This window comes from Rattus rattus, chromosome 10, assembly GCF_011064425.1.
Source record: "Rattus rattus isolate New Zealand chromosome 10, Rrattus_CSIRO_v1, whole genome shotgun sequence".
Taxonomy (NCBI): Eukaryota; Metazoa; Chordata; class Mammalia; order Rodentia; family Muridae; genus Rattus; species Rattus rattus.
The window spans coordinates 53,622,500-53,638,937 of record NC_046163.1 but is presented as its reverse complement, the minus strand read 5'-3'; the positions used below and the strand labels follow the sequence as shown (position 1 = coordinate 53,638,937).

The following is a 16,438-nucleotide window of genomic DNA, read 5'->3' as shown; positions in this document are numbered from 1 at the left end:
ATTGTCTTACACTGCAGGAGTCCAATCCTTGTAGAATCAGGTTCACGGGAGTGGTATCTTCTCACTCCTGGTGGAAGAAAGGAATCTCTTAACATAGCTGGCTCCTATTCGGCAACCTAGTGACTCCGTAAATTCATTTTTAACATTCATAGTCTACTCTCTTTTTAAGTCCTAAGATTTGGAATTAAAGTCAGATTTCAGATTTGTATTTTCTTAATTAAAAAATTTGTTCATGAAAATAAAACATCAAATTTCAGGGAATTTTAAAACTTCCAATGGCATCTTTCTTTCCAACGTGGACTCTGCTAACAAATTAAGCAAAACATGGATATTAAGAACATCCTTAGGTTCCTTATCTTTCCATAGAAGAAGTGACTTAGAAAAGAAAAGTCTATTCTTAATAAAAATGTGTGCTGTTTGCTAAAAGGGTCTACCAAGCTTTTCCTCTCCAGGGTTATCCCTCTCTTCTTTCCTTTTTTGATATCAAAAAAAATTTCAGCCAGTGATTTTTTTATCTGTATTTGAGACAAAAAAAAGTCTTCCAATCCTTTCTCTAACCTGGCTATGAATGTCTGGCTGACCAGGACTGGAGTGGCTCTGTGTACTCCCTGCTCAGTCAGAGTGGACCACATAGTCTTACAGGAGTTCACTCACTTCCATGCTCTGGCTGGGAGCTGGAATCCTGGTCTGCCTACCAGAACCATGGAGACTTCTTGTGAGTAAGTTGTGGAAACACAGGAATTACCTTTGGATTCCTTCCCAAGAGAGTGTGATTCTCCAACCTTCCACTTCCATTTTAATTCCCTCGCTTTGAACCAGAAATAACTTCAGAGTAAAAAATGAAGCTCGGGATGTCTTTATTTTTGTTTTTCCTTCTCTGTTTTCTCCTTAGTCTACTAAGTTATACGGAACAGTATGTAGAGTATGACCCATTTCTTGTGCCGCCTGACCCTTCCAACCCATGGCTCTCAGATGATACGACGTTCTGGGAACTTGAAGCAAGGTAAAGATTATAGGGACTTCTTTCTGACTACGTCAGCTATCTAAGAATGTGCATGAAATAAATAGCAGAATCCAGAGCTGACTCCTTGGGAAGATGATAGTCCTCTGCTCTATATTTCCCATGACTTAGCATTGTTAATCAAAAAGATTTTAAGTGCAGGCGCCCATGCTTAGATTTGCCCTGTTGCTAGAGTGCTTGCTGCCCTGCTATCAGAAAGGGTGGGATCCAGTCGTGCAAACATTGATTGAGCCGTAAATCACTATGCTAAGTAAAATAAGTGGGACATTGAAAGAAGAGAACCACATGTTCTTACAAAATATAAAAATAATTAAACGGAGAGTAAATGGTGGTCCTCAGAGGCTGAGAAAAATAAGGAGAATGAGGCATAAGGAGAGGTTGCTCAATGGGCATTAACTAACAGTTCCATGGGATCTGGAAGTTCTGGTGAGCTGTGAGATAGTAATACAAGGACTGTACAGCTGTACATCCTGATGTACTGTGTATGTGAAAAATTTACATATTATATATAATCAAATTCAAACATAAATATGTATGAATTTTTAGAGGTTTCAAAACACGAATTTAATTTTAGAAACAAATTTGCATTGCTGAATGAACTAGCCCAAAATTAGGGGTGATATTTTAAATGCGGGTCAGTCAAAATCAGATCTTCAATTTTTAAAACAGCTCCTTGCTATTAAATCATTTGAAAATCCATATAGTCACTTGGGCCCATGTTCATAGTCAAAATAGATAGTGAGTCCACACTTCTTTAAGCCCAGCGCAAACATGCCTATATAAATTCCATTCTAAGACTAAATGAACTCAGCATAAGCACAGGGAAACTGACTTTTAAAAATACAAACACAAGGTAGAACTCCAGGCTTCTTTGGTGAGCTGTGCGGGCCATTGTGGTATCAGTCTTGAAGCTCATTTGAGGATGATTACATGTCTCTATACAGAGACAGTGTTAGAATTCCACAGCACTCCTCTTTTGTCTCATCTTAGGCAGAGTCTCCTGGAGCCCATGTTGGCCTTCAACTCATTAGGTAGCAAAGGATGATGTCCAGCTCCTTATCCTTCTACCTCTACTTCCTAGACACTGGGATAACATACATGAGATACCACACATGGATCCAGGTTACGTTTCTGGGCCATTTCTCTTGTAGCCAGTCATGGATCAATTCTGAAGTCTTCAGTCACAGGTTTTATACATACATTCATAAACACACACATACAAACACATACACACATATATATCCACATACATAATATGTGTATAGACATGTATGTATGAGAAAGATAGAACCTCCAAATCTATAAGTAAATATGGTTCATATTTAATTGCAGTAGAATCATATGTAGTAATGAGGCCCTCAAGGCACCAATGCATCATTCTAAGAATGACCTACACCACGGACTGGACTGTACAGTGGTTGAAGTGGGGCTCTTGGTAGCAGTGGCTAGATTTTTGCCCCTCACTCCTTGTATGACATGGCACCAAGTTATAACTCTTTATTCACTATCTTTGTCTATAAAATGAGAGAAAGGCTAGCAGTCTCGCAAAGTTGCTAAGACTCCATCCAGACTCTTGGTGACAGAGGATCCCTCAGGGTTAGGTTGTGTTATTAATCTCATACCTCATTGTGATTTCATGAAGAATAGTCAGTTGGTGATATATTATTATTATTATTATTATTATTATTATTATTATTATTATTGAAGATAAGTTAAGGATAGACATTCTTCTAGGGTATATATGATAAAGAAAATAGGAATTGGTCCAGGCATGGTGACACGTGTCTTTACTTCTAGCACATGGGATCTGTGGATCTTTGTGAGTTTAAGACCATCGTGCACTTCACAGTGAGTTCCAAGCAAGCCAGGGCCACATCTCAAAAAACTGCCCTGCCATCACCACCCCCAACAAAATGGCAATTATTATAAAAGGAATATATTTAGCCTTATTTTCTCTTTCACAGCAAAGAACCAAGTCAACAGAGGGTAAAACGATGGGGTTTTGGCATGGATGAGGCATTGAAAGACCCAGTTGGGAGAGAGCAGTTCCTTAAGTTTCTAGAATCAGAATTCAGCTCAGAGAACTTAAGGTAAGTCACATTTTGTTGTTGTGAGCCAAAGAGACACTGTTGTGCCTTGTTCTTTTAGATGGAAGGGACCTGTCACTCTCATAGTATCACAATGATGTAAACAAATTTCATCTCCGCCACTTAAAAGATGGAAGAAAGACTAGCAAGACAAAGGCTATCCGGCGTTATCATCTCCTTTTCATTGTTTATTTCTGTACTGCCTCTGAATTTGTTGGCTATATAAATTTAGAACTTTAAAACTTGACTCCATAATTTAGAACTCCCAAACTGATATTTTGATAGAATAGAAAATGTCTGTATTAGTCAGTGCTCATGCCATAATGCCTAGCAGAAACAAAGGAGGAAAGGCTTATTTCGACTCACAATTTCGGGATATTTTAGTCCTTCATGTCGGAAAAGCATGACAGAGCAATTCAGGTCATGGCAATGGGCAGGGGAAGATTGTTCATATCATGCAGGTCTTGGAAGTAGAGAGCATTCACACACAGATATTAGATATGTTTTACATATATACATATATATATATGATTATATATATATATTTCTTTTCTACGTATGCCTATCACGTTTCTTTATCAAATGAAACAACTCCCACAGCCTTCCAACATAGTACCACATGTACTATAGTGCATACACACCAAGGCAAAAAAGACATGGGCCCGTGAGGAAAGTTGAATCACAAAAACAGGCAATGATATTTGTACAGTTAGTTTGAACATCAGCAACTACTTATCAATATAAACTTCTAATCTCACTTCTTCAGTAAGAAAAAGCATGCATAACTCAGTTATAGATCTTAGACCAAAAGTCTAAAGACAACTTTTTTTTTCATTGTATGCATTTAAATGCAGTTGAGCAATTGATCACTTCTCAGCCTTTTAGCTAAGATCAAGTACATGCTGTAGAGTCCAGTGATACCTGGAGAAGAGAAAAGACGTGGAAAGTTCTTTGTTCCATTGATCCTAGACACCATTCTGATTTGTTGTAATATTTTCTACCTCAAGGGGTACCTAGGAAAAGCTTCCTATGATATGACACATTGCAGTGGATGTTCACAGCTCTGCTTAAGAGGATGGAAACAATGTTTTCACTTCGTGAAACTTTAGTATTACTTTTTTACTGTGAGAGTCTATAATTCATTGTTCTTTTGAATCCTGATGTATCCTGTTTCTACTTTATCATGTCTTACTAGGCCATGTGAAATTCATTTATAGAAAGATATTAGCATTTATTTCTTTTCATGGGAACTAAGCTAGACAAAGGACTGTTGCATTTCTTTAGGAGATAATCAGAAATGGGCATAAAGTTTGCATCTGTCTCCCCGACAGGTGGACCACAGCCTGTAGTTGAATCCTTTCATTTTCTCTGGGTCTCTCTTAGGTTCTTGTGTGTGCCTTCTCATTGTTTTATGAAGTTTAGAGAGACCTAGGGATTTGGGAGGGGTGGCTACTAATTAATTTTTCCTAACTAAACCTACATCATCAATGAAGTACAAGAATACATTATTAATAACTCAAAGAAATGATATTTTGAACATTTCAGTACACATGTGTATGGCAGGGTGAGTATTCCTTTTCTTTTCTTCCTGTCTCTCCTCCTCCTCTTCCTCCTCCTCCTTCCCCTCCTCCTCCTTCTTCTCCTTCTTCATCCATGTTTTCATCTTCTGTTTGCTTTTTTTTAAAATTACCAGTAGCATCTAACCAAATAAAAAAGCTCCTGTTCTTGTAATTACAATTCAGTGGTATTTGCAAATAAGAACACAAGTAGCTCCATGGATGGGGTGCTGATGCTGACTCCTTGGAGCAGATAATCAAGAGGGATATGTAACACAGAGTAACTGCAGACACCTTAGCAGAAATGGCTCACAGGCTGAGTGGTTGATGGGAAGAGCAAAGATGCCAGGAAGCAAAGTAGTCTGTGAATACCTGGCTTCAGAGAGGAACCAGGTCACTGCCATGTCTTTAATTTCTGTTACACCTTCGCTATTTTTTATGTTAAATGTATGCCATACTAATATTCCTGTGGGGAGATTGTGCATACATCTATCAGGGCTGAGGCTATGACTTGGTCAGTGAATTGCTTCCTCTGCAAGCATTAGGATCTAAGTTTGATTCCCAGAACCCATGTTAAACAATCTGAGTGTGGTGGTTCATATTTTAATCATAGGGCTTATGTAGCATGGGTGAGACCCTAGGTTTAATCTCTAGTATTTGGATTGGATTGCTGATATAATTCAAAAGGTAAGAATGCTTCTTTTGTAAGCCTGGCAGCCTCAGTTTAATCCCTGATACTCACAGAGAAAAGAAAGGACCATTGCTCACAATACATTCATATTATCACACACACACACACACACACACACACACACACACAATACATACAGATACAACACAACACACACATACATACACCACACAGACACAATATCACACTTATACAAAAACACGCCATACAATCCATACGAACACACAATACACACACATACACACACACATACCACACACACACCACATATACCACACACACTCACATACACACACTGATAACAAAGAATATAACAATAAAGTGTATAGCGTATACAGAAACATGCACACATAAATATTAAACATGCCTTACATATGTATATACATATGCACATTTATTTGTTGAGTTGTCTATTATATGCCTATCTTGTTATTTATTAAATGTAGATAAATGATAGAAAGACACAGCTGTGGAAAGCATTTTGAATTCCCAAAGTATACTATGTTTTATGTATACTTTTCTGAATATACTATAGTATTTGGCCTTCCTTATTTCTGATAGATAGGAATCTAATAATGAAAATATACATTTTAAATATCTGTACTTTATTTCATAATCAGGACATGGCTGAATCTGGTCAACATTTTGTGCAAGGTCACAGTGCACAAAATGGCATTCATGTTTCTTACAAAATAGTATAAACCTACTGTCTGTTGGGAAATCAAGTCTAAACCATACGCTGGCCTCCATGCAAATATCTGTTTCCACAATAAAGACGCAGTGATTCAGACAGCAAGCAGGGCTGTAAGTTGCAGTTCAACAGCTCTCAGGACATCTTTATCCAAGCAGCAGCAGTCTGTAGACTTCGAGGTCTAGGGTGTCTGCTATTGAGGGACTAACTATGTCACTCTATCAGGATGGGAGAAGTGAAGAGATATTGCTTATCCACCTCTGCTTTCTCTTCAAACACTCCCTCTGTCTTTTGTAGCCAACGTTTTGTGAAATCAATGTGGGAATAGCATTGATTTATCCTTAAGCACATAAAGTTGTGTCGGGCACTTGGAGATGTTCTTTAATAACCTACATCGCTGAGCTAGTCACTAGTTCCACTAGGAACTAGGATCTGGGCCTTTTCATGCCACTATACTGATGAGGAAATCAAGATATGGGGATGTCAGGGCACTTTAAGAATACAGCTGCTGTGAAGGGAAGAGTGGTAATAAAATGGGCACCCTCTCCATTTTACTAAGGTAAGCCAATGATGAGAATGCAGAAGGTGATGTTGTTGTTAGGGAAGCAGTGTGAAGGAGGGGTTCTGAGGATGCCAACTCCTCTAGACCGCCCAGGGCCAGCCTTCAATAAATCATCTCATCTTTACATCTTCAGTTCCCTGTTCTCTAAAGTGGGGGAGCACTTCGCATGATGGAGATTATGGCAATCACAATTCTTAGAATATAGCATCTGCACCCATATATGCCTTTCCATGCTCACATTATCAGGTCAGCAACTGGCCCCTTTACCCTTCCTGATTTCCAGGTCCATTTAATTTCCCCTGGACCTCATGTTTCCGTCTGCATACCTCAGTATCAGGGCTCTTCTTGTCTCAGCATTCTCAAACTGCCTAGTGAACACTTCCTACAGAAACCCCAGTGGACTTCCTAGCATTGTAGCTGTTTCAGTGTGGATGGTTTTCTTTGTTAATGCTCTGCTTGAAGAGAAAGTCCTTCCTGTGTGGCTTCGATGAAATTGAGACTATATACGATCAGGGCTCTGGCACATCTGGTTTTAATTAAAGCCAGTGAATATTAGCAATTTTCAATTATTCCTACTAAAGGGGTTTTGAATTCTGGGGAAGAAGAAGCATGAAAATCAAGAGTTCAAGGTCATCTCTAGCAACATAAGAAGTTCAAGACCAGCCTGGACTACATGAAACCCTACCTTAATATAGTAAACAATAAAACAAGCGAAAAAGAACTTTTATGCCTTTAAATATGGTAACTGAGAAAAAGGAAACGTAGCAGGGACCTAATATTGGAGTCCCTGGAGAAAGTGAGCTTGCCAGTGTAGCAAGCGAATGTTATAAGAATGTCCAGGGGCAACTTCAGAGCACTCAGGCGCTGTGATGCTTTGCAGGTTCTGGTTGGCAGTGGAGGACCTGAAGAAAAGGCCTATCCGAGAGGTCCCCTCTCGAGTACAGGAAATATGGCAAGAATTTCTGGCTCCGGGGGCCCCCAGTGCCATTAACTTGGATTCGAAGAGTTATGACAAGACCACACAGAACGTGAAGGAACCAGGACGATACACATTCGAAGATGCTCAGGTCAGTACGTGGTCTAAGCTCTCAGCGCCACCACGGGGCCAACCGTGCTCTGCAGTGTTGAAAGCTCATGTCATGAAATAAGTCTCACTGATTGAGAAGAGAACAGAGACATTTCAAAGTAAGTCATCTTTTAAACCCTGGGATTGTTTTAAAATATAAAGTTAGTGTTTGCGTGTGAGCATGACATGGACCATTTAGGTTACTCTCACATCTTGAGGTACTGAACAACTACCTGATGTTTCACTAGACTTAGAAGACAGTGGAATATGTAAGTTACCCTAAATCGCTGGAGCAGAAACTGCCAGGGTTAGATTGAGTCTGAGTTAAATGAGCTTGTTCTTTTCTTGGCTTGATTTCTTTGTCCATCAGCAACCATCAGTAAAAGACAGGAGAGGCTAGGGACTAGAGTAGGCATGGAAGATAAATTATCATGGAATTGTCCCAAGGGCAAGATCTGACTGGGCTTGTTGCAGTTTTTAAAAAAAATAAAATAAAATAAAATGTGTGGCGCAACTGATTCCTGCGTGTACAGCTCCGTACAGCTCCTCGATTCTCTCCCAGGCTCTCTGACCCGGGTGCTTGCTCTCTCCCTTGTCCAGACTCTATCGAGCCATAGGAGCTGGCACTAATTTACCTCAGCAGCCCCATGCTGGCCGCTAAGGTACTCTCTAACCCGGGCGGTCCTCGAGCCGCTCCAGTGCGGCACCTTGCCACACTGGTCTCTAGACGTAGTTCCAGCACCCGCGGGTCCAAATGAAACTAACCATAATCTATCTCTAGTTAGTATCCCTCCCAGTGGCTCTCTGCCAGCCACGGGAACTCTCTGGCTCCAGCTACCCGGTAAAATCAGGGTTCTGGAAGTCCGGCATGCACTGGCCTATCGCTGCTCCCTGACACGGATTCTGTTCACACTTCCACAACCCGGTGAAATCAAGACTCAACAAACTGTAACCCAACAATCCCATTTATATGTTAAATTCTCAATCCACAATACATCCACACAATGAACTCACAACCCATTGATAAATATATAAATTGCCCACCTAGAGAAGATAACTTTGCCTACAGAAATCCATTTCAACTACCTTGGCAATTCAAGACCACCCGGATCTGGGTCGTCCTTCTCCGTCTCGATCTTGCTTCTCCTTCCCCTTCTCTCCCGCCTTATAAAAAGCTTTGCTCCTGCTTTAGTTTTTTACTGTCTAATCATGGCCTTGACCTAATTGTGCCAGCCCTCACCTGCATACGGACATCAACCTACATGGGCTGCCTGGTTCTCCCACCAGATGTAGGTGCATAGATCCTCTACAGCGACTATGCGGACCCAATGTCACATTATCCACTTTGAACTTGGAACCATTTATTTTTTCAAGAATTCAGGCTTGTTTCTATTCTCAAATGTTCCACTTAAACTGTCACACTGATTTGAAGCCATTTCAAATGTCCCTTTGACAAAATCCCATTTCTTAAAGGACCACATATTTTTTTTTCCTCCTCAACAGCTCCCAGCCCAATGTAAATGTTGCTCTGGGAAAGAAATGGTGGACTGAAAGATCCCAATGTCCTGTGCACATCAGTGCTCTTCTCAGCACCACAGTGGCTATTTTTAGCTACTTCTGCATTTGTTCTTTAGCTAAACGAGTGTTGTCATCATAGGGTTTCATTCTTCCCTCCGACTGATAGAGGAGCCCCTCACCCATTCTCTCTTTTCAGGAGCACATTTACAAGCTGATGAAGAGTGACTCATACCCCCGCTTTATAAGATCTAGTGCCTACCAGGAACTTCTACAGGCAAAGAGAAAGGTATTGGTTCTTTGTGACCTCTCTTGACCTCAATTCCTAGTTATAACTAACCAGACTAGATACCTCTCCTGGGCCAGGGTTTCAGTTGAGTGGTAAGTATGCATTCTCTGAGATTTCTTCCCCAAACCCATCCTTTTCAAGGGGCCATTTATGTTGGTTTGGTTTCTGTTTGTGTTTTGCTCCATGGATTATTTTTTTCAGTGGTTTTTGCAGTTGTCCATGTTTCACAAAGGCTATTAGAAGCTGTTCTCGTGTTTAATGCTCCTCCTGAGTATTTCTACTTAAAGGAAATGAAAAACTCCGGTAAAAAAAGAAGAGACCGCTGACACTTGAAGCCAGCTTCATTTACTTACAAACCTAACATGGGTGCTTATAGCTAAACGTAAAATTGCTTTTTTGGGGATCGCAGATGAGGTTGCAATAATATTGGCAGATGAATATTTTCGCTTGACTTATATCCACTTTATTTATTTTCTTGATGACCTGTTTCAAACAAAGATGGTAGGTGAACAAATTTGGGAAGAGTTGCAGTAGACATCATTAATGGATTAATCTTACAATCAGTGTCACGGTCCATAAATCTCTTATGTGACCAATGTAATAGCAAATAGAAAATCTGTAGAGAAAATCAACCTCATTCATTATTTTTTTAATGTTAACACAACATGGATTCTTAAAATTCTGAGATCAAGCTGTACTTTACTATCATTAGAGTAATGAGCATTTTTTCCCATAGTCCACTGCGTTTACAAATTAAAATGGCCCAAGTGACTTTACTGCTCAGAGTGGAAGCCAAAAGTCAAGGGCTCACTCACCACCCCTACAGGCTTTAACAAGAGATAGAATCAAGTGAGATTTCTGTCCTTTGAGCAAGGTCTAACCTGCAGCAACTCTTTATCAAATCGATGATATTAGAGAAAATTAGGAATCAACTCTCCAGGAACCCTGCTAGATTTTCAGCTACTTAGGCTTTGCAAATGTCAGCAGGAAAGCTTGCCGCATTTACAACATTTCTGCTTCACTTGATTTTGCTTTACATTACCATTTTGTTTGCTCAAGTAACTTTATTTTTTTGGTTGTTTTTAATGATAAAAATCACTCATGAACAAAGAACTTGGATCCCGTGATGAGACACATTCCTTGGCCATCCCTTGCCATGTGGGCATGGGTTTCATATGTGGGCTTACCATTCTGTCTTTTTCCATTCTGTTTTTCTCGCATTCTTTATTTGAAATCTCCTTTGTCTTCCTTCACCCTACTCCTTTCACTTATCCCATACTTTTAAGTCTGGAAACTCAATGGACCGCAGAACATCTCTTGAGAAATTTGCACAGAATGTGGTAAGTTTTACTTTTTTTTTTTTTTTTGAGGAATTACAAGTTGTTTTTTTCAATGAAAATGTCCCCGATTTTTAGTCCCATTGCCCCACCTTTGTATTCCTTGACACCAAAAGTATTGTTTCTATTTAAACCCATAATCCTGCTTCCTACTTACCTTTCTCCCCAACCCTTTATAGAGTAGAAACAAAGCTGCCATGCAGGATCAACCGCATGCGCTGAACTAAGGTTTGGAAAGAAGTGTATAGCATGGTGTAGACAATGAAGGATAAGTTCCTCTTCGTGTCTGTGTTCCATGTTTCCTTTTCCTTATTAACAATAGTTGCATGCAATTTTTTTGCCCTTACCCTCAACTCTTTCTTATGTTTAAAAGATTAAGATAATGAAAGTTCTGTGCTTTTCAACCTTTGAAAGGAGAAAATAATCAAATGAGCATTTTAAAGCCAAGTGGTTATGGCAGCAAGCGAGGCTCCACTGGCATAAGCTCTTGTTCTTTATTTTCCTCAAAGGTGTCGGAAATTGTCACATTAATCTCAGAACACAGTAACTTTCCTCCCAGGATGTTTGTAGCCTCTCGCCATGTGTTTTGGTGATATATATTTGTTTGTTGGATTCTCTCGTTATTTTTATTTTATTTATTTTGATTTTTTTTTGTGCTGTGTCAGCACCTTTGGGACTTTCTGACATTGTGTAAGCTCAAACTAAAGACTTCAACACATTTATTTTTATAGGGCAGAAACATCCCTATTTTCCCATGCCATAAAAACTGTACACCAACACTGAGGGCCAGCACTAACCTGTTATGAAAAGAGGTAGAAGAATCTTGGTTTCTACTCAAGTTTGTCTGCATCATCTGTGGAGTCGTGTGGTTAGCTCCATGCTGCTCTTTGTGTGTGTATGTGGGTGTGCCGTGGCTTTTGTTGTGGTGGTCAACTTAAGTGGAGTTATGTGTGCTGAGATATAAGCAACCTGAGTTCAACAAACTTGACGTTTGTTTTCAGTTTCTTTCAAGGCTTCACCACGCAGTGGGAAATACGAATCCACTGTATAGCTGTTCTGACTGTCCCGAGTATTTGAAAGACTTTAAACAGCTATGTAGATTTTGAACAGTCAATGTGATTGCATCAATTAAAAGGATAGAGAATGAAAGATTCCAAGAATCTACTCACAGTAAAAACTTGACAAACTTGTGTCTGGTTCTGTTGGAATCTCTGTCCTTTAATGTAGAGTTTCCTTTTAAAATATCACATAAGTCACAATGGAGAAAGAAAATGTCAAAATATTTCTCTAAGATTTTTATTGGGAAAAGAAGCCACAATATATCATAAGGTACTCTCTATACTGCTGAAGAACTATTTCAAATTAAACCTTTTATAATGTGGAAAGAATATTGTTTTTTAAAGTTACAATGGAAACTTCTGTTTTCAAATTTAAAATAATAACATGACTTGGAGTAGGCAGAAGGGAGAAGTAAAACATTTTCTCTCCAACTGCAACCCATATCTGACCCACTTCCACTCTTATGAAATAGTACTACATGGTCCACACTGGGCACCTTAAGACCAAAAACAATAAGGAGAAATAAAAAGCTGGTCTTGCTTCATTTTCTCTCCCTTCCACCAAAAAATATACAGTTACTGGCTACGATGGAAATAGTACTTCATCTCGGGAACCAGTGGAAGGACTAGAGTTTGGTTCAAAGGTGCCTAGTGGTTAAACAAGATGTCAGCATGTAAAAGGAAAGATGAGCTTCTTAGTGCTGAGGAGAGAGGTGATATCATATGTAATTGGAAGACTCTCAGAAGGAATGATATTAACTGTTGGAGGACTTCCCTGATCAAGAAGTGCCAAACCCTCTATAAAAGAGAAGGAGAGGGAGGCCAGAAAGGCTGAAGACAAAAATTAAACTCTTATCTATCTACCTATCTATCTATCTATCTATCTATCTATCTATCTCTCACACATGCACACACACACACACACACACACACACACACACACACACACTTAAACCATACTAATTACTTTTAGATACCCCTCAGATAGCATCAAACACCTTCCATCAAAGAAAATAAAACATGGCATTTTCATTGAATATTGTTTTGGGACAACTGTGAAGAAATTATTAAAGAAATCTGAAAAGCTCCCTCAACACACAGAGTGAGTTCAGGCTCAGCAGTTGTACTGGGAATCATAAGTTACATAACATAATAAGTTTTATAGGAGACCATTATAGGATCAATTAAATAATTTTCAACCACAAGTAAAAGTATAAGAGATGTGATTTTAACATAGAATCATACTAGCGGAAGGGTAGAATTTGCATAAACATTTATATGGGTTCCTAGGTGCAGGTGGCTACATGGTAGATAGTATCTAAGGCGGAAATAGAACAGAGAAATCACTCAACAACAGATCTCACTGTGAACCTGGGGGAAATGAGATGCCAACAGCCATTATTGAATACCTGCCATGCAACAGGTCATGTACTGGGCACATTATATTCTATAAACTAACCTGACCCTGCAGAGTGGGAGTTATTATACATATGTATTTACCCATCTTATAGGTAAGAAAAATAACGGGGAGGTGCATCTTCACAGAATAGGATTTTCCCAAAATCATACCGTGAAGGAGCTGACCAAAAACTTATTTTCTATTTGCCACCTAGCCCCAGCCTCCTTTCCAACTCAGGTTCATTACTGGTCAATGCTGATCTTAGGGAGTTTAACTTAGCTTAGTTAAGTGTTTCCATATAGCACATTTACAACCTGGATGATAAGAACAGTATCACTCTTTTTTTTTCTCATCTCAGAATCAATGTTTTTGTAGCCAGTATTTCCCCCAAACTAAGGGAAACATCATTAATGTCTGAACTCTCTTTGTGCCCCACTAGAGGACCACCCTGATAGCAGTGGCTAGACTTTCATTATAGCTTCAGTGTTCCTAGGACATCTCTTCCCCCTCATATGCTCAACAATCCCAGGGTGCCTCTGTGTAGATGTTATCTTGCTTTCGCAGTAAGACCTCTTCCCTGACAACACTCACTCATTGCTGAGTTTGGAGCCAGGATTGGAAGCAGAATTTGCTTACTTTTTACCTATTATTCTCAATGAATTCCCTTTGTCTTCTCCACTAATCCCCTAACAAGTAAATAAGTGTACCTCACATTTCTGCGTTGCCTTCACACTGGATTGTTGTCTCAAAGGAAGAAGAAGAAAGCACCTAACTTCTTGTAGCAGGCTCTTCGTTTCTGTATTTACTTATCATTAGAGAAATCCCTTCAGGTCTGTCTTTCAAAGGTCAGTGTGTCCTTGCCTGTCCTCCAGTGTCATTCATACTAAGTCGGCGTCATTCTCCTCTCCTACGGAGCATGTGTTTTACTGAGTGTGAGGTGGTTGCCTTCCCTATCCCCATCAAGTCCATCACCGTTTCTCCATCTGTTAAGCTGCCATAATGTCTATTTACAACAGAAGCCTCTGAGAAGAACAGGGAGAACATAAGGGGGGAAAGAATACATGAGGGTTGATCAGCAAGGCCATCTGTCAAGGTTCATAAATCAAACACCCATGATTCATCTCTCCATTGCTTGCGTGAGGAGGAAAGTGAATCAGCTTGGCTTTGAGTTAGAAAAGTAGGGACTTAGAAGTGACTACTAGGGTATGGTAGTGATGAGCTCCCAGGAACTTGCTAAGATAACCTCCTTTTGGAAATAGTTTTGTTCCATCCCAATGAGGATGGTTATCTTTAGAGGCTTTTAAAGAATCAGGAGAAAAACTGCAAAGGTCTTCTGAGTCACACCGTGCCCTCTGCTCTGGCCCTCTTGTGCTAAATCGAAGCACCAAACTTTGTCATTACCTTCCGGTGATGATAATGCACTGTCAGGAGCAGGGATGGATTTGTATTTTGTGGTTCTGGGGTTAGGGAACCAGCCCTGAGCCTCACACATACTGGCTAATGATATATCACTGAGATTACCACCCCAGTTCGCACTTGGAGACAGCTTTCCCCAGAGGGCTAGATTCACTGGGAAAGAAGTTGATCTTTCTGGATTAAGTCTTCATTAATGGTGTAGCTCAGTAGTTTAAACAGTGACAGGATAAAATATAAATATGAGGCATTAAACAATGACAAAGATTCAAAACTTAGTTATTCGTGAATGTTCTTTTTAGTAAAGGGAATAAATTTGTTTTCTCTGTCAGATTTTGAAAGAGGATTTCCCTACATAGCTCCAGCTTGTCTTGAACTCTATACTCTCCAACCCTTAGCTCTTGAGTGACAGGATTTTTGGGCTTCACCACCACACTCAGTTGTGAATGAAATTCTTTATCTCATTTTACACAGAACCTGTGATAGAAGTAAAATGTTCTTCAGCCTTGGACTTTGACAGGCTTATTCACTTCAGCACGAAATCTAGTTCTGTCTTACCTTGTGAGTTTTAGAAATCATTTTAATTGCTTGACCTCAGCTTCTCCATCTATATACCTTACTACCCTAAATCAGATCGTCCCTTATTTATCCTCTTAAGCATTGAAATATGATAAATATCCTTCAAGCTAACTGTGGATTATTTTTCTTTTTAATACATTAATTTAAAATTGAACTCAATGTTTAATTGTAATGTAACTATATAAAGAAGCATTCTCTCTCACTTGCTCAATCTTGTACCTGGTCTCATTTTTTTCCTAACACAAGAGCTCACATCAGTGATTAAAAAATGGTCCATTCCGAGTAGTAGGAATAGACTTCATGTTTATCTGTTTCCCAAAGCCACTCGTGCTATAATTTAATGACAGAAGACCATCCCTGCCCATTGGTTCCCCAATTGCTGAAAACTGCAGGCACTTTCTGTTGGTCTTGTCTTGTTTTCTAAGGCACCGGTCTCGGACCAAATGGCTTTTAACTTACTTTTATTAAGTGTAAAGATTATATTGTGTAATCTCCCCAAGAGTGTACACATTTGGGGAGCACGGTTCTGTTATGCTGGAGAGTCAGGCCCTGAGTAGTGTTGTGAGCTCTGTGTACAGTCCCTATTCCTGCCCATCCCTGGCTTCCTTCTGTTTATTGGAGCACTCCTGATTGAGACTTGGCTGATTAGGCTTCTTGTCACCATAGGGTGGCTGAGTTGTGGGAATGCCTAGAAAGAAATAGATAGTCTTACCATTACAAATAACAGACAGGAAAGCTGACCCGGGACCGGGAATATAGCACCCTCTTCTCTGTCACTCTCATACTGTTGCTGTATGAACCATTGTACTAGCCTTCCTACCACGTAATAGTATGTATTCCATCTCTGTGGGTTATGTGCTACCCCTGTGTGCTCTTTTTAAAGATAGCCCGTGGGAGATATAGCTTTGTAATAAGGGTTTTCCTCGGTAACCCTTAGTTCTGAGTTCCACACTCAGTACCACAAAAACATTTCTTAAATTATAGATTAGCTTACTTATCCTTGGTCTCCCCTGTCATGGTATCATTTTCCACTACAGTGAAGCAGGGAGAAAATAGAGAGCATTCACAAAGTTTATCTTATAGAGTTCTAGCAAGAAAGTGTCCAGGAAGCCTGGCACATCCTTGACTACACAAATATCCATCATAATGAGATGGACACCTATCCCAGCATGCA

The 16,438-nt window shown here is 39.7% G+C and overlaps 1 protein-coding gene across 4 annotated transcripts in view; it reads left to right on the top strand.

The window, feature by feature from the left end:
* Positions 1 to 16,438, top strand: part of Rgs7 (regulator of G protein signaling 7) — a 190,295-nt gene that overhangs the window by 161,364 nt on the left and 12,493 nt on the right. For 2 of the 4 annotated variants that reach the window (XM_032915673.1, XM_032915676.1), the window contains 5 exons: positions 893 to 1,003; positions 2,986 to 3,111; positions 7,489 to 7,675; positions 9,389 to 9,478; positions 11,547 to 11,627. In XM_032915673.1, coding sequence (XP_032771564.1) covers positions 893 to 1,003; positions 2,986 to 3,111; positions 7,489 to 7,675; positions 9,389 to 9,478; positions 11,547 to 11,621 — 589 coding nt within the window. In that variant the 3' untranslated portion in view covers positions 11,622 to 11,627. The remainder of the gene's footprint in view (positions 1 to 892; positions 1,004 to 2,985; positions 3,112 to 7,488; positions 7,676 to 9,388; positions 9,479 to 11,546; positions 11,628 to 16,438) is intronic. The other 2 variants (XM_032915675.1, XM_032915674.1) reach the window with 1 other exon arrangement.